Source organism: Dendrobates tinctorius, unplaced genomic scaffold (genome assembly GCF_039654945.1).
Source record: "Dendrobates tinctorius isolate UK_male_01 unplaced genomic scaffold, ASM3965494v1 ptg000145l, whole genome shotgun sequence".
Classification (NCBI taxonomy): domain Eukaryota; kingdom Metazoa; phylum Chordata; class Amphibia; order Anura; family Dendrobatidae; genus Dendrobates; species Dendrobates tinctorius.
The window spans coordinates 10,972,331-10,988,181 of NW_027361812.1; the positions used below are offsets into that span (position 1 = coordinate 10,972,331).

The 15,851-nt window shown below is 46.7% G+C and overlaps 1 protein-coding gene across 2 annotated transcripts in view; it reads right to left on the reverse strand.

The window, feature by feature from the left end:
- Positions 1–15,851, reverse strand: part of ITGB7 (integrin subunit beta 7) — a 173,852-nt gene that overhangs the window by 108,581 nt on the left and 49,420 nt on the right. For both annotated transcript variants that reach the window (XM_073546181.1, XM_073546180.1), the window contains exon 3: positions 6,362–6,435. In XM_073546181.1, the coding sequence (XP_073402282.1) occupies positions 6,362–6,435 (74 nt within the window). The remainder of the gene's footprint in view (positions 1–6,361; positions 6,436–15,851) is intronic.

Sequence of the window (15,851 nt, forward strand, 5' to 3'; positions counted from 1 at the left end):
TTCCCGGAGGGACCACTCGTTGTTTGACCCGGTAGGCCTCCAAAATTGCCGATCTGATCCAGCGAGCAATAGTAGCTTTGGAGGCCGGGTGACCTTTCCGCGTCCCATCTGGAATGATGAAGAAAGAATCTGTCTTCCGCAAGAAGTCATCCTAGTTAGGTAGACATTCATCGCCCTGACCAAGTCCAGCTTGTTCAAGGACCGCTCCCGAGGGTGAGCTGGACCCGGACAAAAGGACGGGAGAACAATGTCCTCATTCAGGTGGAAAGTGGACACAATCTTAGGAAGGAAAGAGGGCGGAGGCCGCAGAACTACCTTGTCCTGGTAGAGTACCAAGAGAGCGGCAAGAGAGGGCCGCCAATTCCGACGCGCGCCGGATGGAGGTGATGGCTGCCAGAAAGGCTACTTTCCACGAAAGGAGAGAAAGGGAAACATCCCAGAGAGGTTTAAAGGAAGGACCTTGTAGAACCTCGAGAAGCAGATTAAGATCCCATGGATCTACGGGCGCTCAGTACGGAGGAACCATGTGAGCCACACCTTGACGGAAGGTTTTAACCTGAGGACGGGAGCCAACGTCTTCCGAAATAAAATGGACAGCACCGACACTTGACCCTTTAAAGAGCTGAGGGCAAGACCCGCATCCAGCCCCGCTTGAAGGAACGCCAGGACAGAAGGGAGCGAAAAAACACATGGGCGGAATGTAATTGATCTCGCACCAAGTGAAATAGTTCTTCCAAGAACGGCAATAAATCTTGGAAGACGATGGCTTCCTGGCTCGGATGATGGTATGAATAACTCGATCGGAAAATCCTGATCGTTGCAAAACCTCGGCCTCAACAGCCACGCCGTTAAATTGAGTTGCCACCCGAGCGGGGTGGCAAAACGGACCTTGAGACAGCAGATCTGCTCAGTCTGGAAGCTTCCAGAGGGCGTCCGCGAGAAGGTTGGCGATGTCCGCGAACCAATCCCTACTGGGCCAATTCGGGACGAAGAGGAGGACTGAAATTCCTTCTGCCTTGATTTTCTTCAGCCGCCTGGGAAGAAGAGGCAGGGGAGGAAACCGGTAGGGGAGCTCGAACTGTGACCAAGGAATGGCCAGAGCGTCGGCGCCCACCGCGAGAGGATCTCGAGCCCTGGATACAAATTGTGGAACTTTTCTGTTGAGGCGAGAAGCTATCAGATCTACGTCCGGGGTTCCCCATGACGGCAAGTTGAAGAAATACTTCCGGATGTAGGGACCACTCTCCCGCCGCGAGATCCTCACGGCTGAGAAATCGGCGGCCCAATTGTCCACGCCGGGAATGTGTACCGCGGATATTGCCGGGACTGAAGCCTCCGCCCAATGAAGAATCTTGGACATTTCTGCCAGGGCTGAGACACTCCGCGTCCCTCCCTGGCGTGTGACATATGCCACCACCATGGCATTGTCTGTCTGAATCCGGATAGGCAGTCCCCTGAGAAGTCTCTCCCAGTGAACGAGAGACAGATAAATCGCTTGTATCTCGAGGACGTTGAATGGCAGGGCTGACTCCTGAGTTGACCAACGACCCTGAACAGTGTGATTGCGGAACACTGCCCCCCCAGCCGAGGAGGGTGGCATCCGTTGTCACAATCTGCCAGTGAAAGGGGAGGAATGACCGTCCTAGGGAGATGAGAGGAGACGTCAGCCACCAATTGAGGGACTGCTTGACATGGTTTGAATGTCGAAATGGGCGATCCAGGGAAAGGACAGACCTGTTCCACCGGGATAGGATGGCGAGTTGGAGAGGTCTGGAGTGAAATTGGGCAAAGGGGACCGCCTCTGTTGCCGCCACCATCTTTCCCAGGACTTTGATGGTCGTCCGGAGAGATGGAAGTCTCATGAGCTACCGCGATCGTACATCCCGTTGCAGGGAGCCAATTTTCTCTTGAGGGAGAAAAACCCTCGATCGACGAGTGTCGAACAATAGACCCAGAAACACAAGACGTTGTGTCGGGACAAGACAGGACTTCTTTTCGTTGATGAGCCACCCGAAATTGGTCAGGTAAGACTTTGGCGAGCTTGACGAAAGGATGGAGCTTTGATCAGAATGTCGTCGAGGTACGGAAAAAGAACGAGACCTCTGATTCTCCACCAGGCCATCAACGCCGCCATGATCTCTGTAAATGCTCTGGGTGCGGTGGCAAGACCGAACGGCAGTGCACAAAATTGATAATGTTCCTGGCGAATCGCAGGAATTTCTGATGCCCGGAGAATATGGGAACATGTAGATAGGCATCTTGAATGTCTATTGAACACATGAACTCCTGCGTCTCCATGGAAGCAAATAACTGAAGAAACTCCATTCGGAAATGACGCAGTCGGGCTCTCCTGTTGAGTAATTTGAGGTCCAAGATGGGGCGAACTGTCCCGCCTTTGTTCGGCACCACGAACAGGTTTGAAGAAAACCCTGTGAAACGTTCTGATTCGGGAACGGGCACAATCACCCCGGAACTGAGGAGAGAGGGGATGGATGCAAGAACCCCGGAACTAAGGCTGGATCTTTTGGAGGACGGGACTCGAAGAAGCGATCCCGTGGACGAGAAATGAACTCTATCTTGTACCCTGAAGATACAAGCTCCCTGACCCAAGCGTCCTCTACTGAGGCCAGCCAGGTATCCCTGAAGAAACGGAGTCGACCTCCCAATTGGGAGGGACCCTCGGGAGTTCGTTGACAGTCATGCTGACGTGGACCGTCCAGATCTGGACCTGGAAGGTCTGCCCTGGGAGGAGTGAGTTCGCCAGGAGGGAGTGGGTCTGAAGGACACCGTCTTTCTATCCTGGCGTACCTGTGGTCTTTGTTGGTTAGAGAAGTTCTCTGCCGTATTGAAGCGGCGGTAAGCCCGAAAGGGCCGAAACTGACGCCATGGCGGGGGTCTGCGAGGTTTGGACTGAGGGAGGAGAGAACTCGTGCCTCCAGTGGCGTCCTTAATAATCTGGTCCAGCTGGGACCCAAAGAGACGCGCTCCATGAAAAGGCAGATTGGTAAGAAACTTTTTAGAAGACAAGTCCGCCTGCCAAGCCTTGAGCAAAATTGTACGTCGGATTGCCACAACGTTGCTTGACGCCTGAACAACGCGAGACGCGGCATCCAAGGAAGCAGAAAGCAGATAATCCCCTGCATGGGAAATCTGGTTGGCCAGATCGGTCAATTGCTCTGGTTGGGCCTTATCTAGGATGCCCTTACGGAGATCCTCTGCCCAAGTGGCTATGGCCTTTGCCACCCAAGATGAGGCAAAGACTGGACATAGCGCCGCTGCAGCCGCCGCGAATGCTGACTTTGCCAAGGATTCTATAATTCTATCATTAGAATTCTTTAGTGACGCTACACCTGAAAGCGGGAGAAACGTGTTATTAGAAAGTCTGGACACGGGTGCGTCCACCGACAGGGAAGCAGACCAGTTGTCAGAGAGCTCTTTAGCCAACGGATACAGCACGCCGAGACGCTTCCCTCTTTGAAATCGCCTGGACGGATTTTCTCTTTCCCTGGCAAGGATCTTGCCAAACTCAAAGTGGAAGGCGAATACCCTGGATAGTGTTTGTGCCCGTCTGAACGAAACCTCCTGATCTGAGGATTTCGCAGGGGAGTCAGATATTTCGAAGGTGTGGTTAATCGCAGCAATGAGGTTCTGTACTGTAACCTTCATGTCCGCGTCCTGGTCAGAATCCAGCTCTAAAATCCCTTCAGAGGACATATCCGAGAACGCTACACCTGACTCGGGTGAGGAGGCACGGGAGGGCGACTGCTGGGAAGGACTAGGTGCCGATGAGAGACCAGGAGAGGATTCCAGCCGTGGATCCTGCCTGGGCCTTTCGCGGCATCTGCTAGCTGGCTCAGATGGAATGTCTTGCGACCTGCTGGACCCTGCAGAAGTGTCCAGGGGCAACTTATCAAGAACGGCCAACTAGGGACTGAGACACCCTGGTGAGGTCTGCCACAGATTTTGAAAGGGACGAGGCCCAGCCAGGAATGGGGGGTTCGATTTCACGTGGCGCAGTAGATGGCTCCTGGACGGCATCCTGCTGAACGGGATTGCTGCAGTCCCGGCAGAGGGGAATTTGCGATTGCAAGAGGAGCATGCGAAAAAAAACCTGCGGAAGTGCTGGAGGGTTGGGGGACAGCAAGGCAGGGTAGGGTGTCAGTCTGCAGTTGCAGAACTATCACGGTCCGGTGTCCCCGAAAGATGGCATCTGCTGTAGTCTCCGGCTGTCAGGCTGCAAAGATGGCGGCAGCCTGATGTGAGGAATCAAAAAGCGCGGTCTCTGTGTAAGAAGAAAGGCGGAGCTAGCCGCCTGCACCAGAGGGAAGAACCGCCTCCTCCCCCTTCCCAGCCACAAGACTAGAGAGGCGGTGGGAGGGCTTAGGAACGGGCGGGAGCGCAGCCGGCCTATGATAATGAACGGGGGCGTGGCCGCGACGGGCGCGAAGGCCCAAACTGAAGCCGGGGACTAAATTTGAAACGGCGGCCGCCTGTCAGCACAGGGCGGCGCGGAAGAATTGCGACACAGCCGCGTCCGCCCCTAAAGGAGACGCCGCCATAGCCCTGCTCCCAGACGCAACCCTCACAAGAGTACCGGCGGTGGGGTGAAGAAGGCCCGCACCGCCGCCGGGGCCAAAAAGGGATGCGACGACCATTGGACGGCGCGAGCAGTGCGAGAATCTGCGGCGCTACTTTGGCGCCGCTCCCGGGTCATCTTGTGGCTTTATGTTCCGGTGCTCCAATAAAGGTACCTTCTGTATCCCACGCTGTCTGCTCATCTTCTACATATTCGCGCCTCGTCCAACCGACAGGCTCTGGTGGGCGAGTGGGTGGGAGGCGGGGGGCAAGGACCATCCGTTTTCGCTGGCACGACACCTGTGCTCAGCCTGTGGTCCGCCCGGAGAACTAAGAGGATACGGGGTGGCAGTACACGCCGTACTCATAGCCTCTTTGTGGGAGTACAGTTGTGACTCTTCACACTGTATCCCTCCTGGAACCTGAAAAGGAACGACGCACATCGAGGTAGATATGGGTCTAATGAAAGACCCGTGTCCACCTCCTACTGACACTAAGCTAAACTGAGGAACTTCCTGCCGGTCGGTGGGGTGTACACTGCGGAGGAGGAGCTAACCTTTTTTTGTGCATAGTGTCAGCCTCCTAGTGGCAGCAGCATACACCCATGGTCTCTGTGTCCCCCAATAAGGCGAACGAGAAATTGAACGTTTAAAAATTGCAAAATACTTTCATGAATAACCACAAAAAAAATTGACTAAAATTTACCACTACCATAAAGTACAGTGCGTCACGAACATACACTTTTAGAATCACTGGGATATGTTGAAGTGTTCCAGAGTTATTACCTCATAAAGTGACACTGGTCAGAATTGAAAAATTTGGCTTGAGGAAGATGAAAACAGGCTCGGGAGTGAAAGGGGTTGAGGCATTCTTTGAGCCCATACAGAACAGACTTTACATGCAAAAACTTGTTTCCTATGAACTTGTGACTACGGCATGCTATATTATAGAGGTATTTTCTAATAGAAGTAGACATATGTAATGCATAAAGGAACCATTGTTAAATAATAAAAATTACATTACATCAGTGCAGGAGTCTAAACCGTTGAGGAATGTGCTAATTTTGTGTCCTGGTTTTATACTTGTTTTCTGATTTTTATATCATGAAGTTAAATGACATTCATTTCACCCTGAACAGCGGCTGCAGATCGGTCACAAAGTCCATCAAATGTATGAAATAGTAAGGCTAGTTTCACACTAGCGTTTATTTCCTGCAGCGCACGGCGCCGCTAAGCCCCGCCCCCTCCTGGCTCCCTGCCCGCCCCATCCGGTCATCGCCGCCTACTAGCGCACATGGGCGCTTGCGATCTGCGCACCCTATCTTTAGCATAGGGTGCGCATATCGTGTGCTGGCCGTGCGCTAGCAGGATTTTGCCGTGCGCTGCGCACTTTTGAAGGTGCGCCCATGTGCGCTGAACGCAGCATGTTGCATTTCGGCGCTCTCGGCGCACCTTCAAAAGTGCGCAGCGCACGGCAAAATCCTGCTAGCGCACGGTCTGCGCACCCTATGCTAAAGATAGGGTGCGCAGATCGCAAGCGCCCATGTGCGCTAGTAGGCGGCGATGACCGGATGGGGCGGGCAGGGAGCCGGGAGGGGCGGGGCTTAGCGGTACCGTGCGCTGCAGGAAATAAACGCTAGTGTGAAACTAGCCTAAAACAGACATCATGCAGGATACTTGTGAGCAGCAATGCTTGCTCTTACATGTTAATAAATCAAGGGGGGTTTATACAAGTAGTCATGCAATCCTGTGTAGTTACTGCCTGGGAGAAAATTGGAGGCACTGACCTTAGCCGAGCACCACACACAGCTGGGATGGGACTTGATGCAGTCGGAGCAGGACAAGGTGTGCTTACAGATGTCTGTAACAGGAAAATAGACCAAGTTATGATAATCACCGCCTGTTACACCATTCTGTATATTAATAACCTACATGTCATGCCTAGATGGTCATATACATTATTATATAGTGTGCAAATTCTCCAACTGACAGACTGATTTAGGCCAAATTGAGACGTTTATAAAACATGGTCCGAGTACGAACAGTGATGTCCGGACTGGCCGCAGATCTCCTGACACGAAAGCAAAAACATTTATTAGTCCGTGACTTTAAGTAAGGCAATCCTCGAACAGTCAGTACTTGAGATGTCTGAGCTCTGCCTTAAAGGGAATCTGCCACCAGGTTTTTGCCATGGATAGTCTTATGAAGTAGGGACAGAGACCCTGATTCTAGCAATGTATCAGTTAATTCGGTGCAGCAGTTGTGATAGAGTCACTGTTTCTCTGCTGCAGATCTAGCAGAGCTCAGTTGTTATGCTGTGTATAATCCCGTCCACACCACAGCTTTCTGTGTACATTGTATAGTGACAGAGAGCTGCTAATCAGTGCTGGGGGTGTGGTTGAATCAGGAAGCCAGTTGTCCTGTAGTGATTATCTTTTGCTAATAAAGCACTGATTGTATTGAAACAGCAAAACACAACCCAGTAAGGCCTGTTTCACACTTGCTTTTTTTTGCAGCGCGTTTTTCCCGCAAAAAAACGCATTGAAAAACGCATACAAAAGCATACAACTGCTGCGCTTTTTTCAAGCATTTTTATGAGCATGCATGAAAAAAACGCAGCGTTTTTAAGCGTTTGTATGCGTTTTTAGTGCGTTTTTACCGCGTTTCCGTTTTTTTCCAACATTAGGTGGCCCCTCACACTAACCCAAACCATGACTTTACTAACCCTAACCCTGACCCTAACCCTAACCCTAACCCTGACCCTAACCCTTAACCAAACCATACTTAACCCTAACCCTAACCCTAACCCTGACCCTAACCCTAACCCTAACCCTGACCCTAACCCTGACCCTAACCCTAACCCTAACCCTAACCCTGACCCTAACCCTAACCCTGACCCTAACCCTGACCCTAACCCTAACCCTAAACCCCCTTAACTAACCCTAACTTTACCCAATCCCCTAAATTCCATTGTCTAAACTAATGGTAAAAAAAAAAACGCATGTGCAAAAAAACGCATACATAAGCATGCCAATGCGCACATATGCTCACCATAGACTTATAATGGGTGTCTTGCTGTAAAAAAACGCATTGCGCGCGCATGCGTTTTTTTGAGGCAAATCGGACGCACAAAAAATGCAACAAGTTGCATTTTGTGCGCCCGAGCGCATACCGCAAAAAAACGCATGCGCGGTAAAACGCGTACAAACGCATGTGTATGCGCACATAAGCGCATCCCATGCAAAGTATAGGAAAAAAAAATGCATGCGCTATTTAGCGCTAAATTACCGCGAAAAAAAACGCAAATGTGAAACCAGCCTAAGTGACACATCCCTGAAATCCGGGTCTCTGCGCCTACATTAATTATGGTGCTCTCAGATTACATAGCAAAACCTAGTAACAGATCTCATTACTCGCTTTCTCTGTTTTTCTCGCATATGTTCTATATGTTGTTTTTTCACAGCTAGAATCTGTACAAATCCATTATAGTCTATGGGGCTGTAAAAAATGTTCATGATTTTTTTTTCAAACAGATTGTTAAAAAAACAAAACAAATTGAGACTAGTCTCTTTTGTTCTAAGTATAATTAATCAAACTTGAAAATACAAGTCTGTGGGTTCATGAAAGACTTGGACAGCACACTGATGGCATCCCAGTTGTATCCTGGAGCTGTCAGCTTTGCAGGTTTGTTTGCTAGGAGAAGCTTTGGAAATCTCCATCAGTTTATTTGCATATGAGAAAAACTGATGAACGCTGATGGCAAAAACTGACACATTGACTAAACACTGATGAAAATCTAATCCGACACTCTGATGAAAACCCAGCTGTTATTTCACATATGAGGAAAAAACAGATGTCTGAATGAGGCCTTTGCGCTGTCCTATTCAGAGTTAGCCTTATGAATATGTACAGCAGAGTTATGTGGACTTGTACCTCAGAGCCACAGGGGCTGTGTACCAGAGTACCATGTCGGGTGTAAGTACAGATCTATTCTCCCTGTAGCAATACTACTCACTTGAGAGCAATCTTAAGTATCACAGGAACCATTTGTATTTAAAGCCCAGGTAGTTTATTTCAGTCCTCATAAACTACATAATAGGAAACTCAAATATAGCCCTTGTCTGGCATAAAATAGAGCATAAATCAACAAGTCCATACAATAATCCTGGTTAGCCCACCTGGCTTAGAGTCCAGCTTCTTAGTCCTTTAGCAAATTCACTCAATCCAGGAGATCTGCACACTTCCATACACACAGCCAGTTTCAGACGAACAACTCTCATTTTACAAAGTGAACCACACCCAGGGGTGGAGATTTGGTGAGAAGTTATCTCTTCCAACTCTTCAGCTACTCACAATTAATCTGTCATGGTCGATTAGCCCCTTTTAGTCCTATATGTAATAAAGCATTGCTTCAAATTTATATCCCAACCACTAGTAGTCCGACAGCCACCTTACATACCTCCCTCTTCTGCCTAAAGCTGTGTGCATGGTCCCTTCTTCCACTAGACATGGGATTCTCAAGAGGGCATTAGCATTACCATGTAACTCCCAGATCTATGTTCCACATGAAAGCGGAAATCCTTCAGGGCTAGAAACCAGCGGGTAACACAAGCATTTTCCCCCTTTCCTTCTCACATCCACCTTAAGTTAATTTAAATTTTCGCTCTCAGGGCTCATTCACACGTCAGTATTTTTGCATCAGTGTTTGTATGCCAAAACCAGGAGTGGAACTTACATAGAAAAACTATAACTGAAAGACTGATACCTGTTCTCTGTTTTGGAGACACTCCTGGTTTTGGCATACAAATACTGATGAGATACTGATCATAAACACTGACATGTGAATGAGGCCTAAGAGATAGTATCGCAATTTGTCCACTGTCCACTTTATGGTCAAGCATTCCTTTTCTACATTGGAATAATTCTTCTCACATGCTGACAGTTTCCTACACATAGAACAGGATGCTCCTCTGTTATGAATGAGTCACCGAGGAGGAAAAACAAAAACAAGCTAAGCCACAGAAACCCAGAGAGGTTGGTAACTAAGCGGATTGCAGACCCCTGATCCTATCCACACAACTAGCAGTAGCCGTGGAGCGTACCTACGATGATCATAGATGCCTCATCACAGCCGGAGAACTAAATAAGCCTAAAGCAAGAAAAGGGGAAATCTAAACTGCCCCAGAGCAGACCCCAAAGCAATAGACAGCCCCCAAACATGTATTGTCGGTGAGACAAGATGAAAACACAAACACAGATAGAAAAATAGGCTGAGCAAACGATGGGGCCCACACTAACTAGAAAGGACAGGAAAGGAAAGATGCTGTCTGCAATCACGCACAAAACCCTGCCAAAAAATGTCCAACACTTTCTGATAACAAAAACCCTGAAGACGCTAGACTTCAATTCCCTATATCAGCACTCTGGTATATTCTGAAGACAGAGCAAAAAGAAAACAATCTGATCAGGGACAAAAAGCAAACTGGCATAAACAGAGACATAAGAATGGAAATTCAGCACAGCCCCAGCAGGGGCTGGCTGACCACAAAAACTGAGTAAACCAGACCAAATCTCATGTGAAAAAGTAGCAGAGCACACTTAGCTTGAGAAGGCAGGAACAGAACTGGAAACCAGAACCTCAGGGCAGGAAAAGTCACCAGCACAAAATTAGGGAGTTGGCTGTCTTAAATCCAGTCAGAGACTCCTGATGTCCACTCACAGTCCTCCTCCTCAGGTGGCAGGTCTCTGCCATTTAGATCAGCTTCATTACCTACTGTCACCACTAGAGGGAGCCCGAATGGAGAACTCACGACTCCTCTGTCAACACAGCCAGCTCCACCACCCTCACCAGAAGCCAGAGGTAAACCAGAAAATGAGTTCACAACACTCCTCCCCATGTATCACCTGACAAAGGATCACTCCTAATCTGGCTTTAGGCGTCTATACTTCTTATACACTATGTCCTACACTATACACACTATACTGAACCTTACTAACATTACTTATCCTACATTATACATTACAACACAATTCACATGACATAATATATACAAAGACACAGGACAGTATTCGCTCACAATGAAATTAGTGTCTTCAGCGGTAGGAACGCTGCCGCACAAGTCCACCATTCTTACAACCACAGTATAAAAACTTTTGAGTGGGATTTAAAAAAAAAATAATCTACATATGACTTCTAGATTAGGCTGACGCTGAAGCCAGTTACACTACTTACTATAAATATGGGTTCACATACTTTGTTACACACTTTATGGTTCCGTATTTTATGTCATATAAAGCCCTGATCACATTTTTTATTATGTATATGTGTTATTTGGTAACCGTGCATAAGAGAAGCTAAGACCACGCAGTTTTTTATTTTCATATTTCGCCCGTTCCTCATTCTCACACATGCCTCGGCGCACGTTGTCTCTCACTTCAGCCCTCGTATTGTCTGTGGTTTTCTTTTCAAACATTCTCGTTTCCCATTTTCATATAGGGGAACGAGTCATATTTGTAGTTAGCTAGAAATGACGTATCCTATACTATGGTGAGTAAAGTAGTTTTTCTCACAGAATTACACAATGGACAGTTAGCAACCATACACATTTACATAGTGACATGCAAATACAATATCATTTTGTTTCTCTTTAAATACAAATTTTTCCCTTAAGACGAGGTCTCCATGGAGAATTTTGATTGTGCAAGGGGGTCCGGTTAATTTTTGGTGGATACTTTGTCACAAGACCTCTGGGTGTTAAAGTCATGTATGGGTATTTAATATCCACCTGCTTTGAACATTTGTTATATACACTTATTATATTCAATTTATTACTATAATAATTACAGTTGATACAAATTTATTCGCACATCCCATTAAACCGGCTACCATAGTTCTCTTTGGAGAGAGAGTATCGCCTCTGACTTGCCGGCTCCACTGCTCTTCTTGTGATTAGCTAGCTTGTTGTAATATCATTGTTGCGACGTGACAAGTGACGTGGTGTGAAGTCAGATATCAAAAGAAGAGCTGCAGCTTACAGCAGGTTTCATACAGGACTCTCGTTCCTGTGTTGTGACCACAGCCCGCTAAATTTGCACCAGCTCTAAGGCTGTGGTCAAACGGCCATATACAGTTGTGGCCAAAACTATTGACACCCCTGCAATTCTGTCAGATAATACTCAGTTTCTTCCTGAAAATGATTGCAAACACAAATTCTTTGGTATTATTATCTTCATTTAATTTGTCTTAAATGAAAAAACACAAAAAGAATTGTCCTAAAGCCAAATTGGATATAATTCCACACCAAACATAAAAAAGAGGGTGGACAAAAGTATTGGCACTGTCAAAAAATCATGTGATGCTTCTCTAATTTGTGTAATTAACAGCACCTGTAACTTACCTGTGGCACCTAACAGGTGTTGGCAATAACTAAATCACACTTGCAGCCAGTTGACATGGATTAAAGTTGACTCAACCTCTGTCCTGTGTCCTTGTGTGTACCACATTGAGCATGGAGAAAAGAAAGAAGACCAAAGACCTGTCTGAGGACTTGAGAAACCAAATTGTGAGGAAGCATGAGCAATCCCAAGGCTATAAGTCCATCTCCAAAGACCTGAATGTTCCTGTGTCTACCGTGCGCAGTGTCATCAAGAAGTTTAAAGCCCATGGCACTGTGGCTAACCTCCCTAGGTGTGGACGGAAAAGAAAAATTGACAAGAGATTTCAACGGAAGATTGTGCGGATGTTGGATAAAGAACCTCGACTAACATCCAAACAAGTTCAAGCTGACCTGCAGTCTGAGGGTACAACAGTGTCAACCCGTACTATCCATCGGCGTCTGAATGAAAAGGGACTGTATGGCAGGCGACCCAGGAAGACCCCACTTCTTACCCCCAGACATAAAAAGCCAGGCTGGAGTTTGCCAAAACTTACCTAAAAAAGCCTAAAACGTTTTGGAAGAATGTTCTCTGGTCAGTTGAGACAAAAGTAGAGCTTTTTGGGCAAAGGCATCAACATAGAGTTTACAGGAGAAAAAAGAGGCATTCAAAGAAAAGAACACAGTCCCTACAGTCAAACATGGCGGAGGGTCCCTGATGTTTTGGGTTGCTTTGGTGCCTCTGGCACTGGACTGCTTGACCGTGTGCATGGCATTATGAAGTGTGAAGACTACCAACAAATTTTGCAGCATAATGTAGGGCCCAGTGTGAGAAAGCTGGGTCTCCCTCAGAGGTCATGGGTCTTCCAGCAGGACAATGACCCAAAACACACTTCAAAAAGCACTAGAAAATGGTTTGAGAGAAAGCACTGGAGACTTCTAAGGTGGCCAGCAATGAGTCCAGACCTCAATCCCATAGAACACCTGTGGAGAGATCTAAAAATGGCAGTTTGGAGAAGGCACCCTTCAAATATCAGGGACCTGGAGCAGTTTGCCAAACAAGAATGGTCTAAAATTCCAGCAGAGCATTGTAAGAAACTCATTGATGGTTACCGGAAGCGGTTGGTCGCAGTTATTTTGGCTAAAGGTTGTGCAACCAAGTATTAGGCTGAGGGTGCCAATACTTTTGTCTGTCCCATTTTTGGAGTTTTGTGTGAAATGATCAATGTTTTGCTTTTTGCTTCATTCTCTTTTGTGTTTTTTCATTTAAGACAAATTAAATGAAGACAATAATACCAAGGAATTTGTGTTTGCAATCATTTTCAGGAAGAAACTGAGTATTATCTGACAGAATTGCAGGGGTGTCAATACTTTTGGCCACAACTGTATTCCTTCGTGCATGAGATTCGCTCCAATTATGCCAATGACACTTGGCTCAAACTCTGTCAGGTGAGGAGAACGTAATTTCTCCATCTTCTCCATTGTCTCTGCGTAAATCAGTCTATCCTCTGATGACACTCTGATGACATTTAAGTGTAGTCCAATGTTTTACCCGCACTCAGTCTTGTTTGGGCACGCATGATTCGATTATCGGATGCACTTGCAGCATGCTGTGATTTTTTCTTATGCCTAATTGCTCCAAAGTATATTATTGGCCTGAGTGCTATCCGATGTTAATACCAATTTAATTGAGCCAATAATTGGGGATCGAGCATACAGCCACAGACAGGAAAGTGAGGTGGAGGAAGACATAGCTACGGTAATCTTCTGAGACAAAAGAAAAGCAAAATAAAACTTTATTGTCAGTATAAGAAAGACATATCTGAACTGGAGCAGGTGCAGAGAAGAGCGACCAAGGTTATTAGGGAACTGGGGGGTCTGCAATACCAAGACAGGTTATTTCACTTGGGGTTATTTAGTTTGGAAAATCGAAGGCTTAGGGGTGATCTTATTACAATTGTGAGGTAGCGCTGTTATTCAGTTAGGGGATCCTCACTAGGCAGCGAACAAAACACATCCGGCACCAGGTTTTCCACAAAACCAAAACAGTCCATGCGGTTTATTCAGCAGCATAAATCCATAGAAGCAACATAAAGTTCTTATAATAGCATAGCGTCCATTATAGCTTCACTCTGGTTATCCTTATATCACACAGGTCAAGCAAATGTCCATTACACAGGCTCTTCAGCCTCAGGGTTATCTCACCCACGTCAGGGTCACTCATGGTTCCTTCACCATCATGCGGCAGACGTCCATTCCCTCCAGGGAATTACCAGGCACGTGCAGCCATTAACACAGCGTTCACTTGCAGTCAGAAGGCAGCCCCATCTCACCCAGACGGGACCTTCCACACTGGACCAACCAGGTCCCTGCATTCACCACCTGTGACCTACCCTGGCCACATTATATGGTTCATAGCCACGCCCACCGGGTCACATGACTCTGACCTCATCACAGGTCCTTCAAGCATTTACACACTCTTTCCAACAGTGCTTTAAACACACCCCCTGAGTGGGTTTGTAGGTAACCAGGTCCGCCCATCTCTCTAGTTACCTGGAGACTTCTCCCTTACACATTGAAACAACACCTCAGCAATATTGCTGACCAACACATAAGTCTCCATCCCAAAGCCACCCACTTTGGGATACATAACGGCCATTCTGTATTCTGCCATTCATCCTTTCTCCTGGGAAATCCACACAGCTCCCCCTAGCGGACTCAGTGGTTACTATACCACACAATGTATAAATATATGCGGGGACAGTACAAAGACCTTTCTAATGATCTTTTTACTCTTAGACCTGTGACGGGGACAAGGGGGCATCCTCTACGTCTGGAGGAAAGAATGTTTAAGAATAATCACAGACACGGATTCTTTACTGTAAGAGCAGTGAGACTATGGAACTCTCTGCCATATGATGTTGTAATTAGTGATTCCCTACTAAAATTTAAGAAGGGACTGGATGCCTTTCTTGAAAAGTATAATATTACAGGGTATATACACTAGTTTCTTTAGTGTTGCGTTGATCCAGGGAGCTAGTCTGATTGCCGTATGTGGAGTCGGGAAGGAATTTATTTTTTTTCCCCAATGTGAAGCTTACTGTTTGCCACATGGTTTTTTTTTGCCTTCCTCTGGATCAACATGTTAGGGCAAGTTAGGATAGGACATGGGTTGAACTAGATGGACTTAAAGTCTTCCTTCAACCTTAATAATTATGTTACTATGTTACTATGTTAATTGTAGTATGAGACATATGATCAAATAAAGAGAGGAGATTCAGGGAAACTTACACAGATATTTTTTTGTGTGTTTCGTGTTCCTTTCTTGGTTGTCCCCAAAACTTGGAACCAAGACAATTGTCAAGTTTAATCAGATGTACCTCGCTCACAAGTGTTTCAGTTCTCATCAAGCTTTGAGCGAGCAACGTAATCTGTCATCTCTTGTTTGCAGCAAACAACCACAGCATTTCTGTTATTTGTTCTTGTTTTTCTGTAAACTGAAAATGTGGACTTTACAAGCCCCACCATTAACGCCCCCACTTCCACTTAGATAGTGGAAAGGCAAAAATTCAGAATAATTGATGTAGAAAGAAATAATGAACATTTTCTATAATAATCTGACCAGATGGATGGAACCTCCACATAACCTCCTAAATACTGCAAGAGCCCCCACACAGTGTAAGCCTCCACATAGCTTCCCTATATACAATGAGTCATTGTATATCCTCCTATATATAGTTTGAGGCCATACATAGCCCCTTATATACGTAATGAGCCCCTTGATAGCCTCCTATATACAGAGTGAGGCCCCATATAACATCCTATATATGCTATAAGCCCCCACATAGCCTCCTATATACAGGATGAACCCTTACATAGCCTCTCAAACACAGTATGAACCTCC